The 23,370-nt window shown below is 37.1% G+C and overlaps 1 protein-coding gene across 3 annotated transcripts; it reads right to left on the bottom strand.

The window, feature by feature from the left end:
* Nucleotides 1–772: 772 nt before the first annotated feature.
* LOC127433561 (large neutral amino acids transporter small subunit 4-like) lies at nucleotides 773–21,146 on the bottom strand. Of its 3 annotated transcripts, XM_051685598.1 has the most exons (15): nucleotides 21,077–21,136; nucleotides 20,344–20,370; nucleotides 20,100–20,261; nucleotides 12,923–13,217; nucleotides 12,715–12,770; nucleotides 12,346–12,422; nucleotides 8,774–8,866; nucleotides 8,530–8,663; nucleotides 8,245–8,441; nucleotides 7,134–7,277; nucleotides 5,574–5,706; nucleotides 5,268–5,400; nucleotides 3,151–3,224; nucleotides 2,888–3,011; nucleotides 773–2,557 (listed from the first exon to the last, which is right to left on the bottom strand). In XM_051685598.1, the coding sequence occupies exons 3-15, from the start codon at nucleotides 20,257–20,259 to the stop codon at nucleotides 2,396–2,398; spliced, it is 1,782 nt and encodes a 593-aa protein (XP_051541558.1). In that variant the 5' UTR covers nucleotides 20,260–20,261; nucleotides 20,344–20,370; nucleotides 21,077–21,136; the 3' UTR covers nucleotides 773–2,395. The 3 variants fall into 3 exon arrangements, with proteins under 3 accessions (XP_051541558.1, XP_051541559.1, XP_051541557.1); XM_051685599.1 differs by having other exon boundaries at nucleotides 12,923–13,154; nucleotides 20,100–20,370; nucleotides 21,077–21,146; XM_051685597.1 differs by having other exon boundaries at nucleotides 20,100–20,370; nucleotides 21,077–21,146.
* Nucleotides 21,147–23,370: the final 2,224 nt, after the last annotated feature.

Consider the following 23,370-nt stretch of genomic DNA (forward strand, 5'->3'; position numbering starts at 1 on the left):
TCTCATTATTTCGATTTTATAATTTGCAGTTGCGACTTTATTTCTCGTAATTTTGATTTTATAACTCACAGTTGCGACTTTATTTCTTGTAATTTAGACTTTATATATCTCGCAATTACAACTTTATTTCTCATTATTTTGACTATATCTCAGAATTGCAACTTTATTTCTGTTAGTTTTGACTTTATATATCGCAATTACAAAATTTTCTCATAATTTTGATTTTATAACTCACAGTTGCGACTTTATTCCTCGTAATTTCAACTTTGTGTCTCACAATTGTGACTATTTCTCGTAAGTTGTACTTTATATCTCGCAATTATGACCTTATTTCTTGTAATTTTGACTATATATCTCACAATTACTTAATTTCTTGTAATTCTGGCTTTATATCTCACAATTGCAACTTTATTTCTCGTTTTTTCAACTTTATATATCTTGTAATTGCAACTTAATTCTCTTCATTTGACTTTGTCTCGTAATTGCGACTTTATTTCTCTTAATTTTGACTTTATATTTCACAGTTGTGACTTATTTCTCCTAATTTCAACTTTACATATCTCGCAGTTGCAACTTTATTTTTCAGCATTTTTTTTCTTCATTGGGGAGATCAAGGCACCAAACCCAGCAGTGAAGTGGACCTGCAGAACATTCTAGATCTTATCTACTGTTTAACTTTTAGGGAAGTCTCATCTCATCTCTTTCCATTAGTCACGCACAGCCTCTTACTAAAAGCTATATAACAATAAATGAAAGCAAGATTAGCAATAATTAAAGTCACATTTTATTGAATATATGAAATCCTCAATAATAATGCCATATTAAACAAGAAATAAAGATTTTTAAAGAAAACAAAACTTAAAACAAACAGCTACTGCAACAAAGACATGTAAGTTAATATAGCAACCTTTGCAAGTAAGGTTGCATTGTCCATGTTGTCTGTTAAATTTAGAGACTCAAAAGAAATAAATACATTAAACAAAACATCAAAAACATTTTCATAGAATCCATGGTTCCAATCCTCTCATCAGCTATCAACACTGTTAACTGCACTGTAAACTGCACAAAAGGCTTTTACAAAAGGCAAATTTGTGAGTTACGTTGTGCTTTCTAAATAACATTTCACTTTAGAGGTCCATGGGAACTTCGTGCAATCACTGACATATGAATGCCAAATGACTCCTTACACACTCTTAAGTATCACAGAATGTTATTTTAGTATACAAGCACAAAATAAAAGAAAGACAGAAAATGGAATTGCAAGTCTTGAGGGGTTTTATGGGACATGGGTGTGGGACAAAGTGCTGTTGTTCCCCTGACATTTGGTTCTTTCAAAGCTTTGAGCCATCACCTTGCAGATCAGTCACTTAGTACAGATCATAACCAGTTCATTCAAGCCTATTTATGTATGCATCTTATGTGCATGCAATAATATATATACAAACTGGAATACATAAATTGAGGCTTTCCTAAACTACCTATGATCAAAGTGATCAGATTGTATATGTTGTCATAAATGTATATCATTTGAAATATGTAAAACACCCTTTTCTGAATCATTATGAATGAAAAATGGTCTTGCAAGTTGTTTTTTGTGTATGCAATGGTATTGCACAACTGAAAGCAAATGATACCTTTCATTACACCTGGAGGTATCATATATCATGGTTTACTATTATTAGATTTAAAAGTTGTTGCCTTTTAGGCCCATGAGTTCATGTAGATCGTACCTATACGGTATGTAATTCTGTTACTTATCTAAAATTAGCTGTGTGCTTCTTATAGAAGCATTTCTTGGCCTTTATACCTGCTGGAGTATTTTGTTTACACAAAACTATGGCTTTACACCCAAGACTATACTGATTTTACAACAGTGAAATCCCTAATGGAGGTTGGCAGAATGAATGAGGGTTTTTAAATGTGTTCCTGTGAAAGACCGTCTGTGTGGTCAGGCTGGCTTCTTCAGCCCTTCACAGTTTGCATGGTACATAACGGTGTATTCAAATCTTATGATAGCAAAGAAAAATTCAATATTCTGATATGCAATAAATGGAAATATCTTTCTAAAGCACATAGGCCATTTAGATTACGATAGGGTTAAAACTTTGTCACATGAACATGTCACATATAATTTTTTACCATTAAAAATATGAGTTTTGAACTGAATCAAAATAAAAGAAACTCATATGACAATGAAAGAGAGACATCAAATTTCCCATGTTGCTTCATCCCTCTTTTCATCTATTTAGTTACTCAGATATTGGTTGAATAAGCCTCAAGAAAAGAGAGGCAAAATAGTGTGCAATTGTCACTACTTCTGTGTGTGGCCATTATATTTTCTGTCTTTGCTTCTCTTTAAGACTCATGCTTTTGTTTTTCTCTTTATCTGCTTTCTTTACACAAATGCCTCTGGTACATCACTGCCATTGATTTTTAGGTAGATTTTAGCCATATTTTCTCTCTCCTTCCTCTTTTTGTGCAGAGTTTTTCTGAAGTACAGCAGGTAGAGAGGTAACAGGAATCCCAGCAAACTAAGTACCAGCAGACCGACATTCACCTACATCAGAAAAAGAGGCAAAAAGACAGAGAGAAAGAGACATGAGGTCAAAACAAGCCTAGCAAGCATTTATTCCATCCAGTATTACTAAAGGTCTCTTTTATGTATGTCCCTAAAACTGAGCTAAATCTGACAAAATCTCCCTTAGGGAACATTCAGTGATGTCCTCAATCAGAATATCATTTAATAAATAAAGAAAACTCTAAAATTGCTAAAAGTTATGGTTAATGTATTGCCACTATAATTAGCTTTAAATAAAAACAATGGAAGTCAAGGGTATGTCCTTACTTAGATAAGCTAAGTAAACGTGTGTGTGTGTGTGTGTCATACCCAGAGTGGGTCTCCATTTAGTGGTCCCATCATAGCCATGAACAAAGGCTGCTGCAGCAGTGCAAATAAAGCGCTAACCAGAGACTGCATTCCAGTCAAACTGCCAAACTGAGTGGATGGGTACCTGCAGACATATAGTGAGATTTCCACAAGTTACAGAGAGAACAACGCTCCAGAACGCTCACATAGAAGTGTTATCTCATTATATGCTTAATCCAGTTATTACTGGCAATATCACATGCAGAATAAAATTATAAACTCACACAGCAGCATAAAGTCCACCTATGGCTGAGTGGATGAAACCTCTGACGATGGTGTGAAGAACAAACGAGAGCATCTGGAAAAAGAGAACAAGAGAGAGGACATGAGGACAAATAAGAGGAGAAAACATAAAATACTTAAAGTAGGTAAAATAGGAAGGGGACAATGTGCATACATAGTTGTATCATAACTGTGCCACTAGGGTGGAATATTGGACTTCTAAGCAGAATCTCACCAAACATCTACCAAGGGTTCAGAATTTGGCTGGAAAGTTAACCCCCTTCTGGTTGATGAGGTAACTACATAGTTATATTGGGGGGGAATTCTCTCCATTGATGGCCATTTAAAATTAGTAGTATACTTCAGGGCTCTTCAACTACTTTCTTGCTGGGGCCAGATTATCAAGATGCAAACTTTGGGCAAATTTTTTTTTTTCAGTATTCATCTTTCATTGCTTTCTTTGCAAGTAACTTTTTACTTAAAAAAACCTTTAATACTGTGCATTTATTCGTATTAAAATAGTCACAGGGTAAACTGTATATTGAATTCTGATTTTTTAAGGTCTGGACAAATAATTTTTGATAAACTTTTCTATGAAAAAAAAAACAATATAATTTTAACACTTTAGGGCTATTGTTTACAAATTATGAAAACTGAGGAGAAACATTTAGATCCCTCACCAGGGGCATAGTTTCCAGGGGGGGTGGAAGGGAGGTAACCCCCCCAAATCCCCCCCCCCTCCCCCCAATAATCAAGACAAGCAAGTACAACCCCCCCCCCCCCCCCATATTTATACCATAATCAATGGAAACATGTAGATGCTTCACGCTGCAACTCCTCCAATATTCAAGCCAAATCTATGCCCTTGGCCCTCTCAAATTATCAACCCACATATGAAAACAATGGTGGTAAAGAAATGTCATGTTTACTTAAGAATGCATTTAAATTGAATTTTCTTTTAGGAAAAAAAAGAGATAAAATGTCTATTCTTCCATTTTCTCTAAACAATATCATCCTATTCAGTGAGGAAAAAAATTGTCCTGCAAATATTGTGAATTTGCACACAACAGCCAGTGCACGAGCCAGAGGTTTGTGTAAGTAATCATTGGCAAAAGAAGAACAAACTGAGTTGATGCTGTTCGTGATTGAGAGGGCTGACTCACAGCTGTATAGAACCAAATATAATCAGGATATTTTCAGGTTCAGTTTCACATTATCACTTTTTTACAAGCCCTACAGACCCTGAACAGATGAGACATGCCCGTTTGACGATTCAAGAATAGTGAATAAAAGCAAACTTTTCAGCGCATTTTTGTTGAACATTTGGTTTTCAAAATCGATTGCTCTTTTGTTGCCTAGGATGTGCATACGTGCTGGCAACATTTCTGTTACAGCTGCGGTGATCATTTTTCTATCTGTATATTTGACCGCACTCCACTTAACTAAGCAATTTATACAGTATAAATACATTTGATTGAAAAAGACGCGATCAAATGCTCACCTAAACAGTGCGATCCATATTTAGCAAAGCAGTGTAACTAAAGTGTAACTATCGCCAGAAAAGCTTAAACACGCACTCTGGTCTGGAAAACTGATGACGGCTGAATGCTGTTGCATGTGCCATTGAGCGTTGTTAAACTCACCGCTAATTGCTGTGGCTCGCGCCTACAAATGCTGAGTTTTGCACAGAGAGCGCTCTGGTATTTCAGATGACGAGGCAATTTAATCAAAAATCAGTCGGAGGGCCAGACAAAGATGATCAGCAGGCTGGATTTGGTCCGCAGGCCGCCAGCTGACTAGCCCTGGTGTAATTTAACATTATTACATTTCATTTCGCAAGCAACATGCAAAAAACAAAAATCATTATAGTAGGTGTTTTACCAATGACAGTTTTTTATCTTGTATTAAGTTTGAATACAAAGTGATCTAAAGTGTTACATCACATGGCATTTGCAGTTCAGGTGAGAAAAAGTAAAAGTAGATTGTTTCAAAGGAATATATTGTGATTCATTAGGATCGAAAATAAAAAAAAAATTCCGATTGAGCATTCGGCCGGATTATTAGGCTGCATATAAATGTACTTAGTTAAGGGCAATCTTAAACACACACACACACACACCTGAAGAGGGAGGTTAGGAATCAGGCAGGTGATGCCAAAGCCGACGAGGAGGATGTTAGTGAAGATGAAGGCTCGTGTGGCATTGGTCACTTTCTGAATCTGTCTGTCTCTGCGTTTAGGTTGGGGCTCATCCCTGAAGACATGGACAAAAAAAAAACAGAGACATTTAAAGATCTATAAAGTCCATCTTTTTGAACTTTTAAAATATTCAAGAAGCTGTCATTGATTTACTGGCATTTTTCCATTTTAAAATGATTTAGGTCACGTCCACGTTAACAGTTTAAACTCAAGTGTTTCATAACCTACTTGATGGCCTCTTTTTGATTGATTTCTCCATCATCACATTCCTTGAGTTTCCAATCCATGATCTGGCCGATGACCGGCGTCGTCATCAGGCACAAGAGTTGCATCACGCCGAAAATGGACGTGTAGAGACTCACTGAGAGAGTGAGAGAGAGAAAGGGAGATTATATCATTGTCTAATGGATAATGTCTGAGGTTGGTTAATGACTACTCTGGTTAATGGCTGAGTTTATGGCACTTTGCAGGCTTGTGTATGCCTTATATTCAAGAGCACAGGTGTGCAGGGAGTGGGTTACGCTTGAGGTGAGAGGACAGATTGTGTTCAGGAGAAGGTTAAACGTTAGAATAACAAGCATAAGGGAACACACGCTCTATTGGTTTTTACTGCTAGTCAACTGTGCTGCTGCTTCTTACTCAATTCCATTCTCTCAACTGCAAAAAATAAATAAAATAAAAATAAAAACACCTTTAATGATTTAAGAAAAAATAGATCTTTTCTACTGTGACATAAATTAAAAGAAAACAAGACCTAACAAGATGTCGGAAATCTAATCTGTCTTTGAAAATCGAAATTCGAAAATACAAAAGAGGCAGTGCATTACAGTGATTTTATCAAGGGTAAGGGGCATTAATAGGCACAACATAAACAGCCTTTGGCTTGTTTTATGGGTGGTTTTTAAAGCACTATTTAAAAATAAAATCTGTTAAACTGCATTGAAACTACATGTATTGCAAATAGCTCTTTACAAATAAAATAAAATGTAATTATTAATATTAATAATCAGAATTCCTTGGCCAAGTAATAATAATATATATGCTGAGCGTTCGCGTACAGGACGCGTGATGCAAATCTCATCATCAGCAGGGTGCTCGAGCACTGAACATGTGCAGCCCAATTTTTCTAACCGCGCATCTTTGAACGCACAGAATGTGCATAAGCCTGGAGTTATTTGCACGAATTAGTGGATCCACAAGGTGGCAACACTCACATTTGAGCCGTTGCTGTCAAGAAGAAACGCTAGAAGACATAATCGCCGGTAAATAACAGGAGACGAATGTAAAAACAACAACAGTATATATGCAGGTCAACAGCCTGTGTGTGAGGAGGTCAGGAGATACCTGCATTTGTATAACTCGAGTTTGAAGGTCTTTATGGGTCTAAACTCCTGAAGAGAAACTGTCCGGCATCTCATAGCAGTTGTAGCACGCATGTGCCAACCACATGTGTATGCATGCACCGTCAAATGTATACTTTGTAAGGCTCGCGTTCAACTGTACGCAGACGCTGAGCGTTAAGAGTCAAAATCGAAGTATACTTTGGACTTAAGACTACTGATTACTGATTAGTAGTCTGAAACAGACAACTGATGTGCAGACAAAGGTGTTCAATAATCAGCTATCCATATAAGAGCACATCTAAATGCACATCAGAATTTAGAGTCGGAATGGAATCTGTTTATAAAAGAACATTTCCTTTCCACATTATAGGAATTTTGGTAATTGTAGAAAAAAGCATGCAGCCATTTGCATGCATTACCAGTACATCCATATCCTCAAACACACCTGTGTTGAAATCTCCTCCACTAAGGGACTCCAAGATGTTGTTCATGGCTCCCATGTAGAAGATGAGACGGAGTTGAGTCACACACATGGTTACCAGACTCAACATGAACAGCGGACTGAAAATACTCTGCATGAACGACTGAGCTGTGAAGAAGAAAGAGAAAACAAAGAGTTTACAACAATTCATAGAGGGAGCGCCATGAGTTCGACCCAAAAGATATCAGAAACATGCAAGTGCTTCTAGCTAAGCAAGCTCAATCTTTTAATGCTTCATTTTCCAAAATGTATCAGAATGCTTTTGTAACATTATTATTCTATGTATTTTCAGTGTTGCCTCAAGGGTCACTATAGCGAGCATTGTGTAAACTTGTCTTCTTCTACGGTCAATTTCTCTTTCATGTCAACTACTGTCAAGTGAAGCAATAGTTTGAAAAAACTTTGCTGAGTGAGTTAGTTAAATTGTCTGCAGGTTTATAGCTAGCTTTAAGAGTAAATCCTGAAGAAGAAGAATACATCCTGTTTAATGGCACATTCATTTGAAGGTAACTCTATCGCCTTCTTGAGTACGAAGGTTTGTTACCACCAAAGTATCGCAAGAACGCACATTAAAGGGATAGTTCTCCAAAAAATGAAAAATAATTTACTCACACTCATGCCATCACATATGTGTAAGACTTTCTTTCTTCTGCTGAACACAAATCTTTTGAAAGTGAAAGTAAACGTGGAGATTTACAGTAAAAAAAAATTATATGTTTCTCACCCACACCTATCATATTTCTTCTGAAGACATGGATTTAACCACTGGAGTCCTATGGATTACTTTTATGTGGCCTTAAAGTGATTTTTGGACACCACTTGCATTGTAAGGACCAACAGAGCTGAGATATTCTTCTAAAAATCTTTGTTTGTGTTCAGCAGAAGAAAGAAAGTCATACACATCTGGGATGGCATGAGGGTGAGTAAATGATGAGAGAATTTTCATTTTTGGGTGAACTATCCCTTTAAATAATGTACAATGGGAATACTTGCAAAATTGTGAATTTGCAAAGAGAATGTTTCTGGCCTCAAAATTTTTTTAATATGCCAGTAATGTATACACAATTTCACTTACACTCTTCCTTGGGGTCACACTGCAGTTCCAGATCCATGGTGGACAGGCAAAGTTTGTGGCCCTCCTTGGCAGCAAGCTCTTTCTGTTTCAGGGTGTTGTCAACACTAAGACGCTTGCCGACTGTTGTCACCTGCCTATAAAACTGCTTGCCAGTGATCTTGTGGTCAAAGCCCAGCCAGCTGAATTTGATCTTGATACTGTATAGACAGAGAGAAAGAAAGACTGTTAGAAAATTTAGAATTTTTAAGTGTATGAGAACAATACGTGTTTTTGCATGTTTCGTACGAGTAATCCATGTCCTCAGGTCCAGGGAAAGGCTCCAGGGGCCAGTTGAAGAAGCAGTTGAAGAAGACGAGACCTGCACAGCCTGCCCAGACCACTAGAATCGTGATAAAGGTAATGCCAAGGTCATAGATCACCTACAGAGAGAAACAACACAATCAAACAACACACAATAAACCAATCACTCTTAGACCATTGTCTAAGAACACAATGTTGGAATATGATAATTTGTATTAACCTAACAAACCTTAACCCCAGGAAAGGTGACAGCCGAAGAGGCATATGAGCCAATCATAAGTGCGATGAAGGTGGAACGAAGGTCACCAAACATGTTGGGCAACTGAGAGAAAACAAGGAAACATATTAAAAAAATTATTCAATAAAAAATAACTTCATTTAGACAGACAGAGGACTGCTCTATTAGGAGTTAGGATGAAATGAAACTAGTTTCATAACTTATTATACACCAGAGTTGAATTTTGGCTTCTCAGGGGTGTTCAGACCAAATGTGTTCTTGCATTAAAATGTTAGACGCAGTGCAATGCTTATAACAGAGCGCAGGTTTTTGATGACATCTAAAAAACATGCCGCTCGTGCGTGAGACCCTGAAAAACAGCGAGACGTGGCACAACAGTCAAAGACGTCCATCAACTGCATGTTTACATAGAAAAACAATGGGAAAAGAGCGCTGACGGACACAACAATGCATTCGGTGTGAACAGCCTTTTATAATACAGCAACATATTGACAGTTCACAGAATAGAAAATGTTTTGAAAATGTGTTCTTGCGCTAAAAAAAGCTAGGCGTAATGTATATAATAGAATGCCAGTGTCTTAAGACACGCTTTTAAAAGTTGATATTCTTCTTCACCTGACACTGCATATAACAAATCCAGCGCTCTTGCGCGAGACCCTGAAAAACAGCGAGACTCGGCGCAACGGTCAAAGACGTCTGTCTAGCGCATGTTTACATAGAAAAACTATGGAAAAAGTGCACTGACGGACGCAAAAAAGCGTTCGATATTAACAGACTTTTATAATACAGCAACATAATGACAGTTCCCAGAATAGAAAATGTTTGGAAAATGTGTTCTTGCTCTAAAAGAAAGCTGGGCGCAACGCATATAACAGAATGCAGGTGTCTTAAGACACGCTTTTAAGAGTTAACTTTCCTTTTCACCTAACACCGTACCTAAAAAACAGCGAGACTCGGCACAATGGTCAAAGATGTCTGTCTAGCGCATGTTTACATAGAAAAACAATGGAAAAAGAGCACGGACGGATGCAAAAACACATTCGGTGTGTGCAGCTCTTTATAATACTGAAACATAATTACAGTTCTCTGAATAGAAAATCTGATTTATTTATTTTCAGAACAGTTTATTTTTCTGTTTCGGTAAAAAAAAAAAATCTGTTACAATCCTGGCAAGAACCCAATTCATATTCTAATTCAGACTCTGGCTGTTCAGAGCATTTCCTTAACAGTTCAGTGTAATGAACATAAACAAAGATAAGTGATTCCCAGTCATTCTCTAAATAGAGTAGCAGGCAAGTAGAGAAGGCCAACAATTATGGACTGACAAAAGCTCAGCAGATCAGCAGTGAAAGCATTTTCAGTTCAGAAGCACTGACTATAACCATAGAAATTAGAGAGTAAGGGTTGAGAGATACGAAAAACAGAAAGAACAAGGGACAGAGGACAATATGGACTAGAAAACTAGAAGACAATTTGAAAAGAAATTGCACACATTGGCCCCAAGTATTTGGACACTTAAACATATACATTTCATTGCAAATTTAACAAAATATCGACCCAAGTGACATCTGCAAACAAATGATGCCAGAGTTTTTCTCAGAACTAACTAATACAATTATTTTTGTAAACTGTTTTGCTTGAAAAGAGTTTTTGTGACATATTTAAAATACATGCCTCTTTTTTGACGTTGTAATGTGAGTGTGTTTCTTTCTTTCCATTCCATTCCGTCACTACTAGAGTAATAACTAGGTCAGTATGAACTGAGGAAAGATCAGTTCAGTCCAAACCAACTGAAAGCCGAGTCTCTTTTATGACTCTAATTGGACCGAAGACTGGGATTGCCTGCCCACAGTCATGCCTTGTTTCTGTGACAAGTGGATGAGCAACAGCAAGTGCCCTGTTACATAAGAACGTGATCGTAAGTGTGTGATCGGCAGGTCCTTAATTGAAGTGAAGAGTTTGGACAGAACTGGTCTTTATTTTTTTTAGTTGTGCTTCGTTTGACATCCTATTTACACTGAGAATGAGTGAAGCGAAAAATTAGAACGTTCTCATAATAATTAAAGGGATAGTTCACCCAAAACTGAAAATTCAATCATCATTTACTCACCCTCTTTCTTCTGCTGAACACAAACAAAGATTTTTAGAAGAATATCTCAGCTCTGTTGGTCCTTACAATGCAAGTGAATGGTGACCAGACCTTTGAAGCTCCAAAAATCACATAAAGGCCACATAAAATTAATCCATAAGACTTCAGTGGTTAAAATCATCTCTTCAGAAGCGATATGATAGGTGTGAGTGAGAAACAGATCAATACTTAAGTATATAAATCTCCACTTTCACTTTTACATTCTTTCACAATTTGAAAGCAAATGTGAAAGTGGAGATTTCTGTAGATTATCATATCACTTCAAAAGACATGGATTTAACCACTGGTTAAATTGGCGTTTCAAAGTTCTGGCATTCCATCTACTTGCATTGTATGGACCTACAGAGCTGAGATATTCTTCTAAAAATCTTCATTTGTGTTCTGCAGAAGAAAGAAAGTCATACCCATCTGGGATAGCATGAGGGTGAGTAAATGATGAGAGAATTTTAAATTTTGGGGTGAAATATCGCTTTAACAAAGCTTTGTTCAAACCAAAGATAAATTCTAATGACTTTTACCTGTTGAAAATTAACTATCAGAGGTTTGCATGAGACTTTTTTTTTCCCTCCAGAACTATATGTGGTGACCCATGTCACCCAAATAAATGTCACAAGACACCAAAATTTTTATGTTAAAAAAAAAAATCACAATGCATCTTTGCGTTTTTGTGACCAGTGTAGTTTTTACAGTAAGAACTCAACTAGCTGTGCATGTCACAATATGCAAGGACAAAACATCTCATTTACCACATTATCATAAGGACAATATATTTCGAATAAAAAATAATGTATACAATTTCATGGCCAGTAAGAAACAGCTATTTATGGATAGTACATTTTCTCAATGCGCCATTAGCAGGTGTGGCAAAAGTTTATTTTGGACCCTCTGTGTGTTCATAGTCATTTATTTTCTCAGATCATGCTGAGCTCATGCCAACAGGAGGCTGCTCTTACTGCATCAGCACACTGGGTAGTACACCATCAGGAGTTAATGCATGGTGCCAGCATAGCAGCAGGAGCATGTCAGCAGGACAAATAGTGAACTAAGATGCACAGATGGATCTAATGATTAACCTACTGGGTTACGCTTAAGAGATGCTGAGATGAGAGAGACAGAAAGGAATTTAGAAAAAAATAGACATGAATTTCCATGCTTGTCCAGGCTGGTTTATGCTGGTTTTGTGCTGGTCTTGCTAGTAGATGAGCATGGCCAGACTTTTGACCAGCCAAAAATATGCTGAGCAAGTTAAGAGGCCTGGTAAAGAAACCAGCACACCAACATCTAAAACACAGCATACGTTGGTGACCAGTGTAGGTCTTTTCAACAGGGGAGATCTGGAGGAATGCAGCACCAAAATTGTGCATTTATGAATATGTTAACACAAACTCACACATGCACACACAAACACACTCACCGTAAGTGAAGTGAAGGTCATACACATTCCTCCAAAGCCATTAAAGGTAAGCGCGATGAAGATCAGAACAGACAGATCTAGAAAAAAAAGGCAGATGTCGTATTGCAATTATCTCCAGCATAAAAACATGATCAGCCACACAAAGACATATACTGAGAACTGTTTAAATAAATATGGACCCTTTTCCAGTTGTTTGTGTTAACTGGATAATAATTTGAACATAATTTTATAGAGACTGTTCTCGAAAACAGCAAATTCTGGCTGATGATTTATTCATTATTGGAATTTCAGTGACTTTTTCTTTAATGTTTGTGACTTTTACAAGCCAGAAAATCACAATTTCAAGGTTTTCCATGACTGTGGGAATACCATTTGGGTTGCTGGCTCCATAAGCGATCATGAGGCACGAGAGGGAAAAGCAGGCACTGGAAACAAAGACACAACACTCGACGGTCAATTCATCAGTAAAAAACCAACTCCAAATTTCACACAGCTAAAATATTGGTGAATCAGACCCTATATATTCAAGATATGTAAATGATATACACATCATATTGAGAACACGCTTGACACCTACCTGCCAAGCAGACGGAGTTTGCGTGGGCCGTATTTGTCCATGACGATTCCGAGAGGGAGCGTGATAGCGCTGAGGAGGAAGGAGCCCACGGTGAAGGCCAGATTGAGCATCTCATCCTGCTCCTTACAGATCAGCCAGCCATTCATCCTCTGGTGGTCTTCTGGATGGTTCAGAGGGACCACCTCCACGCCTCCATCATGCTGGACCGACTGGAACTCGTCATATTCATATCCTGCATCATCAGACAATGATGAAGACACAGATGGCAAGGAGAAGTTTGCTGTCGAGCTATTGCCTGTAGAAGACCATGAAAAAAAGAGAGAGTTTAACATTTGTAGGACATTCTTTTAGACAATCCGTTTAGACAATCACTCTTAAACGAGGATTTATATGGTTTCTAGCTGTTTGAAACTGGTGAATCAAGCTGGTCAGCTGGACCAAGTTGGTTTAGGTGGTTGTTCAGCTTGACTACCAGCTGGTGGGGCCCAGGTTGACCTGGTAGACCGGTCTGGTTCAGCATGGTAGACCATCTCTTGGTTTCAAAGTCAAGACTTATGTAAAAAAAGAGACCCTCTGCTGGAAAGTCCTAATAAAACCATGATTAATATGGTTTAAAGCTTGTTGAAGTTGGTCATATATGGTCATTTGCTGGTCCAAGCTGGTTTAGGTGGTTGATCAGCTTTACAACCAGCTGATGGGGGCAAGGTAGAACTGGTAGACCATATTGATCAACCTGGGCTGGTTAGATCTTGTAAACAATCTCTTAGTGTCAAAGTCAAGAATTACATAAATGAGATACCCTGCTAGACAATCCAGTTAAAACCAGGTTTTGTATGGTTTGTAGCTGGTTGAAGCTGGTAATTTATAATCATTAGCTAGTCCAAGCTTGTTTAGGTAGTTGGTGAGCTGGATTTTTAGCTTGAGGGACCTAGGTTGACCTGGTAGACCATCTTGGTCAACCTGGGCTTTAAGCTACTGGGGACCCATTGACTGAGCAACAAACCAGCAAGCATGTTCCAAAAACCAGCTTGACTTCCATATGGACCATTCACAATGAGTGTTCTTGAAAAAAAAAAAAAAGCTAGACGCAGGGTCAAGAATACAGCACAACGCAGGTGTATTGTGACACATTTTAACAATTTAAGTTCTTTTTACAAGTCACGACAAGGCATCTAAAAAATGTGGTGCTTTTGCGCGAGATGTTGAAAAAACCAGCAAGATATGGCGTAATGGTCAAAGAAAGCTGTCTAGCGCATGTTTATATTGGAAAACCAAAAACAACACGGTTTAACGCATCCGGTGTGAACGACCCCTTAGACTGGTGTGACCTGATATCCAACATTTTGCAAATGAACTACTCATGAGGTCACGAGTTCTGCTATACCAAGTCCAGTAAAGTGAGAAAACTCAGATGTTGGTGTGAAAGAGAGATGCTGAAAACGTGCGGGAGGGAGGTGAGAATGAATCGGTCACGTGCGTCCCTGCTGAGTCCTACTGTGACATAAGCATCAAATACTTGCTACTTTGGTTGCTATCCAATCACGCAGATGAGACATGTGCAGACTCCCATAATTCTTGATAGTTCCTTGAAGCTCACAACTGAGGTTTCTCAAAACTTGCACTCTACGGCCTTGTCAACACACCATGTGTGGAACGGTTAGTGGAATAATGCAAGGTTACAGGAGGTAAGGACACTATGAGTTTGCTTGAAGACTATGGAAGGAATTGTCTGTACATGGACCATTTTTGACACAACAAGTACAATGAAAACTTGTTAGGAAAGCTCAACTTGGTTAAAGTGTAACTACAACATAAATGTAGCTGTGGTGCCTATGGTTGAAATTTACAGAATGCTTGTACTTCCAAACAATTTACTCCACTGTAAATGGATATGTGCATTTGTTAAGATGATGTGTGTAATATTTGTGATGATGAAATTCTTTCTTGTATCCCAGTTTAATATGCAGAGTCTATAAGTAAGCTATTTATAGGTTGATTTCACCTCAAATAAACTTTACTAACATTAGTAACGATATGGCTCTATGTTTGTTTGAGCGGCCCGTAAAGCCAGACACAGCTAAATTGGCTTAAACAAAGTTTGAGGTGGGACTATCTGTTTAGACAACCAATAGAACATTTAAGAACATTTCTGAAATATTTTTTAAAAAAAAGTTATTATATTTGCAATTCCGTTTGGAGACTCTAGTGTCGCAAAAAATCTAACAATTCTGATTTAAGGAGCTATTTCTATTTGATCTCAAAAATGACCTTCAGTGGTGTAACCTATTGAAGTCATATATGCCTATATCATATGCATAGATGAGTTGATTCAGTCATATTAAATGACATTTTTGTCTTTTGACTTTGAATAAAATCAGTAAATATAGATGCTACCTCATGAAGTCTACATAATTTAAGCACTACCCAGTTTAAACCAGCCTGAATCTGCATGGAATTAATCCTGGATTAAGTTGGTCTTCTAAGCAGGGTGTTCTTTATGACTGCAACTAAAAAAGTTCCTGGGTTAGACCTTCACCCGGTTGAAAGATTCTTGGAATGAGGAATCACTTGAAAGGTTTCAATAAAGACCTGAGATAAGGGCTGGGAATGATAGAAGGCAGAAATCACATATTTGCTATTCCTTTATCTTGTTCTGCTGTGGGAACAATGTTTATAATCGTCCTTTTGGACTATTGTACAAGCCATCTTTGTATTATCTCACTGTACACATACTGTATAAACTCTGATACTGAGCCAGGTGACAAAGGATTGCACTCCATTAATAGCAGCTGGCACACTGAAACTAGATAATATGACTTGACCTGAATGTGTGTTTCATATAGCCTAAACTGCCTATGGTTGATACATTTCAGTCCTCTCTTGAAAAATATCAAATGCACTTGAAACCGCATTACTATTAGAAAACTTTGGAAAATGTTAACGTTAGGAAATGGAAATAATTTTCAACTGAATATGGATTAGTGTGAATGAGGCCTTGGAAAATATACGTTTGAGAAGTTATAGCGAGGTAAAAATGAATAAGACTGATTTAATTCAGAAAGAGCAGGAAACTCTAAGCCTTTTCTCATTTGTTTATGCGACCTTTCCAGGTCCCAATATGCCACCCAGTTGCAAAGTTATGCTAAAAGTGGGTGTCGAATGTTATCGGGGGCAGAAGGGTTGGTAATCACCCTATAATTTGTGCCAGTCTCATCCCAAAGATACACGTGTTCTTCTTCCACAGCTACAATGGAAGAGGCTGCCAACTCCAAGCGTGCTTTAAAAATCAGTGCGGAATGTTCTGACGTGTTTCGCACTCAGTCATGAACTCTCTCGCGCCAAAAAAGAGGGCTTGGGATTTGCCACAACTGAGGAAGAGCAAGTTCTAAAGCTTGCTCTGGCTTCTTTCCTAAACTAAGCCTGTGTGTGAATGGAGTTCCCATTTGGGCACTAGTAATGGCTACAAAAAGGCATTGGGGTTGGCAGGAGATGCATGCGACCGTTTTGTTGAGGGTGCCCCAGTAGCAGTCCTGGCACTTGATGGCCTAGGTGAGATAAGGCATGAAGAAAGGAAAAAATAAAACACCTTTAAGCAACTTAACTTTGTATTAGCATAAGACGTGATAGTCTAATTGTACAGTTTTCAGTTAACATGCAAGGTGACCTGGGAATGAAAATCCTGACCTAAAATATAATTTTTTTTTTAAATGTATAATTGCAGCTGAACTTGACAGTCAGTTATCACCATGCATTTTCATTGAATGGAAAAGAGCAGCTTTGATATTTTAAACTAACTAAACTGACAACATGTTTGTATAACATAATTTGTAAGGTAAATTTAGTCAGATTAAATACAGTTTTTTAATTAAATAAAAACTGTTTTTAATAAAATTTAATTTAGTCCAACTTGACAAACAGGTTTTACACTGGGTGAGTAGATGATGACAGAATGTTTTGTTTAAAGCAGTTGATATCTGGAAGGCACAACTCTGACAGTTGAATCATACTCAATCTCTTTTGTTTTACATCCAATAGTCATGCAACTTAAAGGTGCACTCAATAATTTTTTGAAGTATGTCAAAGTGGCTCACATTGGCTTACACTGACACCTAGCAGCTTGGATGCTGCATAATTCAAACACAGTAGTTTTCAGTTACCAATGCCATTATAGAAATTCAATATGCACAGTAAACCAGGATTAATTTTATCCATGAATGAAAGTTTCCAATAACAGGGCAGTTACTGTGATTAAGCGAGTAGTATTCAGCTTGTCATGTAATTCTAACATGGCTGCCCTCATGAGTTCGCCCCTGCTCCATGTAGAATAAAAGAGCTTTTATAAGGTTACTGATGTGACTGAACTTTATCTCATGAGTGGACATGATGTTATACATAAGTTTCAAAATTACTATTCATTTCTTTAGAAGTAAAACATTTAAATGAGGAAAACAATTAATGAATGCAACTTTAATTATAAAAAATAAAAAAAACCCAGCTCTTAGCAAAAAAACTGGATTGAGTGTTTGATAGAAGGGTTGATAGAGGAACAAAGATGTGAGAATGAACCTACTGAACCCGATTAAGCAGTTTATTAGATAACCTTACTGTAATAAACTGTCTTGTCTTTAACATACTGCTATGATAACGATAAGTAATTAATATTGCTTGTCATCTATCTGATCCTTCAACTATTTTACTGATAGGTCTATTGCCATGTGATGTCTCTCTAAGAGTCACATGGAAATTAAATTCCCAGCCCAAACAGGACAGTTTACTTAAAATTCTCAAAAATGATTATAATTATTTATAGGCATCGTGTACGCTCACTCTAAACACACATTCCAAAAATGGAAGAAAAAAACAAACATTTTAAACAACTGTGTGAAGAAATAAACATATTTTAATCTTTATATTTTAAACTAAAATCTTTAGGTTGATATAATCTTTTAGTTGGATACATGCATCAACTTCCCAATACAAAAGCTGCATGGACAGATTAAGGTCCAGGACAAGTAGGAGAGAAAACAAGGATGGGTTGTTCTTTTCATTCACAGTCATTAGTTTATTGGCCAGATCTGATAAAATGTAAGGCACATTTCATCTACACACATTACAAAGTGATCCTAACCCTATTTTAGCTGAGACAGCTGGAAATAAAGACTTTGTTGTAGTTAAAAAAAACAGTGCACTAAACCACAAACCTCACATGCTTCAAACCATGCTAAACGGTCAAAGAGGAAGACCATAGTGTAAATATGACTCCTGCTATATGATACATTGTCCTGGACCTTTGAGTCTTTGAGTGGACTTTAAGACGACACATTCTTACTGCTGAATACTTCAGATTTTGCTGTCTTGTGCACCAGCAATTTTTGCTGAGACAGACTTATTACGTCACAACAATGTGACAGACCAAAAGCCAGTCAACTGAGTAATGTCACAAAACAGGAACTAGGACTTTTTATGGCTTTTCAAGAACTTTTACGTGCTATTTTTATTATTATTTTTTTTTTTTACAAGCACAGCTTTGCTCTGTCAAACAGAGAGATAGACATGTGAGATGCCCATAACTCAACCCTGAAGAAGCGGTATTCCTAGATCTACTCGAACGATAAGCCTCCTACAGTTTCCTTCACATTCAACTCTTTTTCTCTTCCCTTGCCCCTCGTCTCCCCCTTCATCTGCCTGGAAATTTCAAACCAGCTTTTATGATTTAATGGGTCCCCATGTTCTTTTAAATAAATACTGAGAATCCAAGAGAAAACAAGAGAAAATGGCATCAGCAGTCACATTGAGACCAAAACATGTTCTTACACGTCCTTTCAATTCCAAGCCAATCAGAACTCTAAGTCTGAGGCTCTAAAAGCAGATAGGAAAAATCTTAATTTACATAAAATAGTCCATTAGGCTAAACTATTACTAAACTATACTTAACATTAGGCCTCTCGATTTAAGGGTGCACTTGATTAGGTCAGATCACTTCACATTCCAGTGTTTTACAGAGCTCTGGCACTGTGATTAACAGCTGATTTAATGGAAGCTGCAGTGGCAGAGAAGGGGATTCTTCCTCCTTAGAGAAAGTGAGCACAAAATGTTTTACTTGGAATCTGCTACAATCAGCTACACCAGTGGTTCTCAACCTTTTTGACACCAAGAATATCGATTTTCCATTGCATCACGATCTTTGATCTCGATTCTTAAATCCCAAGAATCCTTTTACTCTATGTGCAGCCCTCCACTGCAATGAGAGGAAATCACTAGCATTAGCAGCCAAATTTCATGCTGTGACTAAAATGTATATATTTGTCAGCTGGCTGGTAAATGTTTACATTTCACTCACCAGTAATTGTGTAGTATAGTGGTGAAGTATTTAGCCGTGAGATACATTCACTGCGTGTTGAGAGTAATAGTAGTGTGTATTGTGTCTCCAAAGACAAGATCCATGCAACCGATATGTCATTGAATAAGGTCTCTTTAAATACCCATTCTGTTGTTTACAGTCAATAGTTAATCAAAAACAACAAAAAAGAAACATTTCATTCTAATCACGCATAGCACAGATATGATAAAGCCATTCGAAAGATCTCTTGTTAACATGCACTCATTTACAGACACTGCCAGATTTTAACACGTGTTCAACTAATCAATGTACATAAATACCTGTAAATAGTACAAATTATTAAATTAAATAATAACCATGTAACTTGGATTTGTTCATTTTTAAAAAGCTAAAATGTGACCAAAGTGATAAAATATATATATACATATATATATATATATATATATATATATATATATATATATATATATATATATATATATATATATATATATATATATATATACATATATATATATATATATATATATATATAATCAGTAAAATGTATATTTTCATAATGAAACCTAGTTAGAAGGTCCCCTGTATAATTAACAGCATTAACTGGGAGAGAATTTATTTCATATGTTAGCAAAAGGGACATTATAACTGAAATATACCCACATTAATCGATATCGAATTGGATTCTAATTGGGAGCCCTATTCTTCAGAGCATTGGTTTGTGGGTTGTACTTAGATGGTTTTCTTAATAATAATAAAAAGTTCTTATGAAGGTGTAAAACCACTCAAACTGGATTTTTTTTATATTTAAGATTAACATTTCAGATTAGTTCTTACCTGGCTCTGTGCAGAGGTATGAATAGAAGCCTTCAGACTTCAGCATGATAAGTAATGAACCCCAACCCAGTAGGACAGCAGAGAAGAGCAAGTTTTCAATAATGGCCGTTACTGCCATCCACCAGCGACGGGCAAATGCCGTGGCCAGAGTGGGTGCCATGGCTGAAAGGAGTAGGAAAGCAGACAGATAAGAAGAAGAAAAGAAAAAAAAACAGGTGGTTGACAGGGTTTGGTGGGATCAGACCTCAGAGAGTGGAGGGGATCCTTTGATCTGAGGAAGAAAAAGTGGGAGAAGTTTGTTAGGACAGTCATTTAAATGGAATCATCATGTAATGCTATTGCTATACAGAAATGGCTAAAATAAAATAAAAATAACTAACAAGTGCCCTAATGAGTTGAACATTTTCCTTTCAAGGTTTTTTTTTGGGGGGGGGGTATTTTTCAAGGCTGTGAAAGGCTCATTGAGAGGATTAACAAAAAGTGACTTCAGAGACTCACTCCTTTGTTATGTATATCACTGTAAAGTGAATCTCACGTCTTTCAAAGTCAGTTCGGCTCTTTTGCAATACACTGCTTGAGGGAGAAAAATTCAATTTGCAACAGACTCCCACATTGTTTAGACACCGGATATCAAATAAAGCAGTGTCAGCTGTTAAGGTAAGAGAAATTCTGACGTGAAATAGATTAAAAATATTTCTGCGTGTTGCATTTATGAATGCAGTAAATTTCATTTCTGACCTGCTTATTCGTGATTAGAGAAAGATTAATAATATAGTAGTTAAACAACTTCTCTTCAGCTCAAATAAACTACGGGGGAAAAAAAATTATAACATTTTTATAACAGGCTAAAATAACAGAAGTGTACTGCTCCTCGTCCTCTCAAATATGTTAAGATATCTGACGGTGCTCACATACTGTATAAATACATACATTTCACGTGCTCATATATGCTATTAAAATATATAATGAACACATACCTTTGAGAGAAAGGCAATTTCTGCAATGTCTCTATTTCTCTCTTTCGTCCTCCCTCCTGCAGTAACCGGCAGTAACTTTCAGAAATTCTTTCAGGGCAACTGCCTAATTTATAGCAGTTTCATGTGTGAAAGCATCGGAGCGTTTCTATTGGCTGCATCGGGAGGCTGAGTATCCAGGTCAGCCAATCAGCTGGGAGTCTCACGGTGCACTGAAACATCACGGGCCGTCCACAGGTGATCAGCAACTCATTCAGTCGATCGCTTTTACTGATGTCGAAATAACTTACAGATATACGGATTTGACTGAGTGCAGGAATTTGGATTTAGCTATTTGTCGCCTCATTAAATGTAGGCTATCGTTTTTTTACAATCAGTGTTGAAATCCATTTTTTTGCCGGTTAGTTTATTGATTAGGGTATTTCCTAACTCCAGATTAGACTTGAAACTCGCCAAGGTTTTATTTAAAAATGAAAGATGAAGGCTATTTAATCTCTCCTTGGGAAAATTAGGCTGCAGTTAGATTAAATTATAAATCGTTGACATATTTTATTTTATTGTTATTTACTGTAAACATCAGTAATAGACATGAGGTGAACTAAGGTTGCAAATTGCAAAACGTAGATAACACGACAAAAACAACGCAGTAACCGTCATCTTCAGAACTCAGGAGTCAATAAAAACAGCTCGAAGTGTCTGATAATGTGACGCAGGTGGATGAGATACTTAACACACGATAATGTTTCACTTCCAACACAAATAGCTACGTGTTGTACTGACAGTTTCCATATTTTCCGCCAAAGTATGATAGTTACTATCACAGGGGGAACGCGAGACTCGGCGCAAGGGTCAAAGACGCGTGTGAACGGCCCCTAAGACAGTTTCACTCACACACCAAGTGTGTTGTTGTGCTGAGTATTTTACTAAATTCCTTCAAGTAGTAATAAACGGGTCAGCGCAGCAGTGCACTGGTCATCTATGTGACAGCAAATACCGTGTATAATTTCCTCGTGTTATTTACTAGAAGTGAGGAGACTGCGCGTGCTCGTGTGCGCGTTCTCGCAGACCGGCGCAAAACAGTGGCTGGTACAAGCATTGAACGTTCTCCGAATAGAACAACGCCCCAATCTCACTGTACGCATTTTTGTCCGTGTTTAAAGTAGTTTGATGTTTTATATTAAATCATTTCACAAATTATTCTGTGTTGATAAGCCTAATCAGCAAGACGGTATCTCGTGCCTATCACTAGCATATCAACATTACTGATAGATGTCATACACAAAAAGCATTTATCATTTGTGTAGGATACTATCATAACACTTAATAGTTATTAAATTAGATTAGCCTATTCTGCTAAACAGTGGCAAAATTGTCACTTGCTTTGTGTACCACAATGGATGATTAATGGCAAAGAAACAGTTTCGAAAACAATATGTGTCAATAATGAGCTTGTTTATTTGGACAAGCTTTGCATTCTTTTTCAGAATGAGCTAATGTCTGTTTCAATGTGATCAATGCCTCTTCTGCTTATCACTGTGAAGAGTAAACGCTTGATCAGTGTTTTTTTGTTTTTGTTTTTGTTTGTTTGTTTGTTTGTTTTTTAGCAAAACAAAAACCAGGAGCTTTGATAAGAATACAGGAACCGGTCACAGATGTTGCCCTGTATTCTAAAAGCATTATGAGTTATTTGAGGACTTTAATGTCAAATGTTTAGGCCTACTGATAATGTTCACTTCTTCCATCCTAATCCTTAACTGGGCACGGGTTATGCTTAAAGCCTACGTGATAAACTACATTCATTTGAGAACTCCAAGATTTGGATTCAGCAAGCAAATCAAACAAAATCAAGAGGGACAAAAACAACTGCTCACCCAGTTACATACGCTTCAATCAGCTCACACTTGTTTTCCGTTCTCTATGATTTAAGTTCTTTCGCGAAATTGGTCAGAGCGAGCCTTGTAAAATTCAAGACTTTCCCCCTTACATTAGTAACAATAAGGCAGTATAGAATAGATCTTTATTCTAAAAACTTCAAATGAAATGGAAAGCTAATGGTTATTAACATGTCTTTGCCCCAGGTCTTGGCTGACTGTTGTTCTCTCACTAGGGGTCTCTCACTACAGGTTTTTACATTTCACTGTTGATAGTTGCTCTATATTGATACATCAAAGACTACAAATTAATTATCTACAAGCACAGTAAAATCGGTTACAGTTTATGACTTTTTGTATGTATTTTTTATTTTTTTTTAGTTTTTCAAAACAATCCATAAAATATGAAATATTGAAATATGCAGA

This window comes from Myxocyprinus asiaticus, chromosome 43 (assembly GCF_019703515.2).
Source record: "Myxocyprinus asiaticus isolate MX2 ecotype Aquarium Trade chromosome 43, UBuf_Myxa_2, whole genome shotgun sequence".
Taxonomy (NCBI): Eukaryota; Metazoa; Chordata; class Actinopteri; order Cypriniformes; family Catostomidae; genus Myxocyprinus; species Myxocyprinus asiaticus.

Excerpts from the sequence above, each read along its gene's own strand:
- LOC127433561 (XM_051685597.1), bottom strand. The coding sequence starts at position 20,259 with ATGGCACCCACTCTGGCCACGGCATTTGCCCGTCGCTGGTGGATGGCA. Across the intron at positions 8,867-12,345 it reads TGACCTTCACTTCACTTACG|TTGCCCAACATGTTTGGTGA; the intron begins GTGAGTGTGTTT and ends GTTTTCTCTCAG. Across the intron at positions 7,278-8,244 it reads GTGTGACCCCAAGGAAGAGT|CTCAGTCGTTCATGCAGAGT; the intron begins GTAAGTGAAATT and ends TCTTCTTCACAG.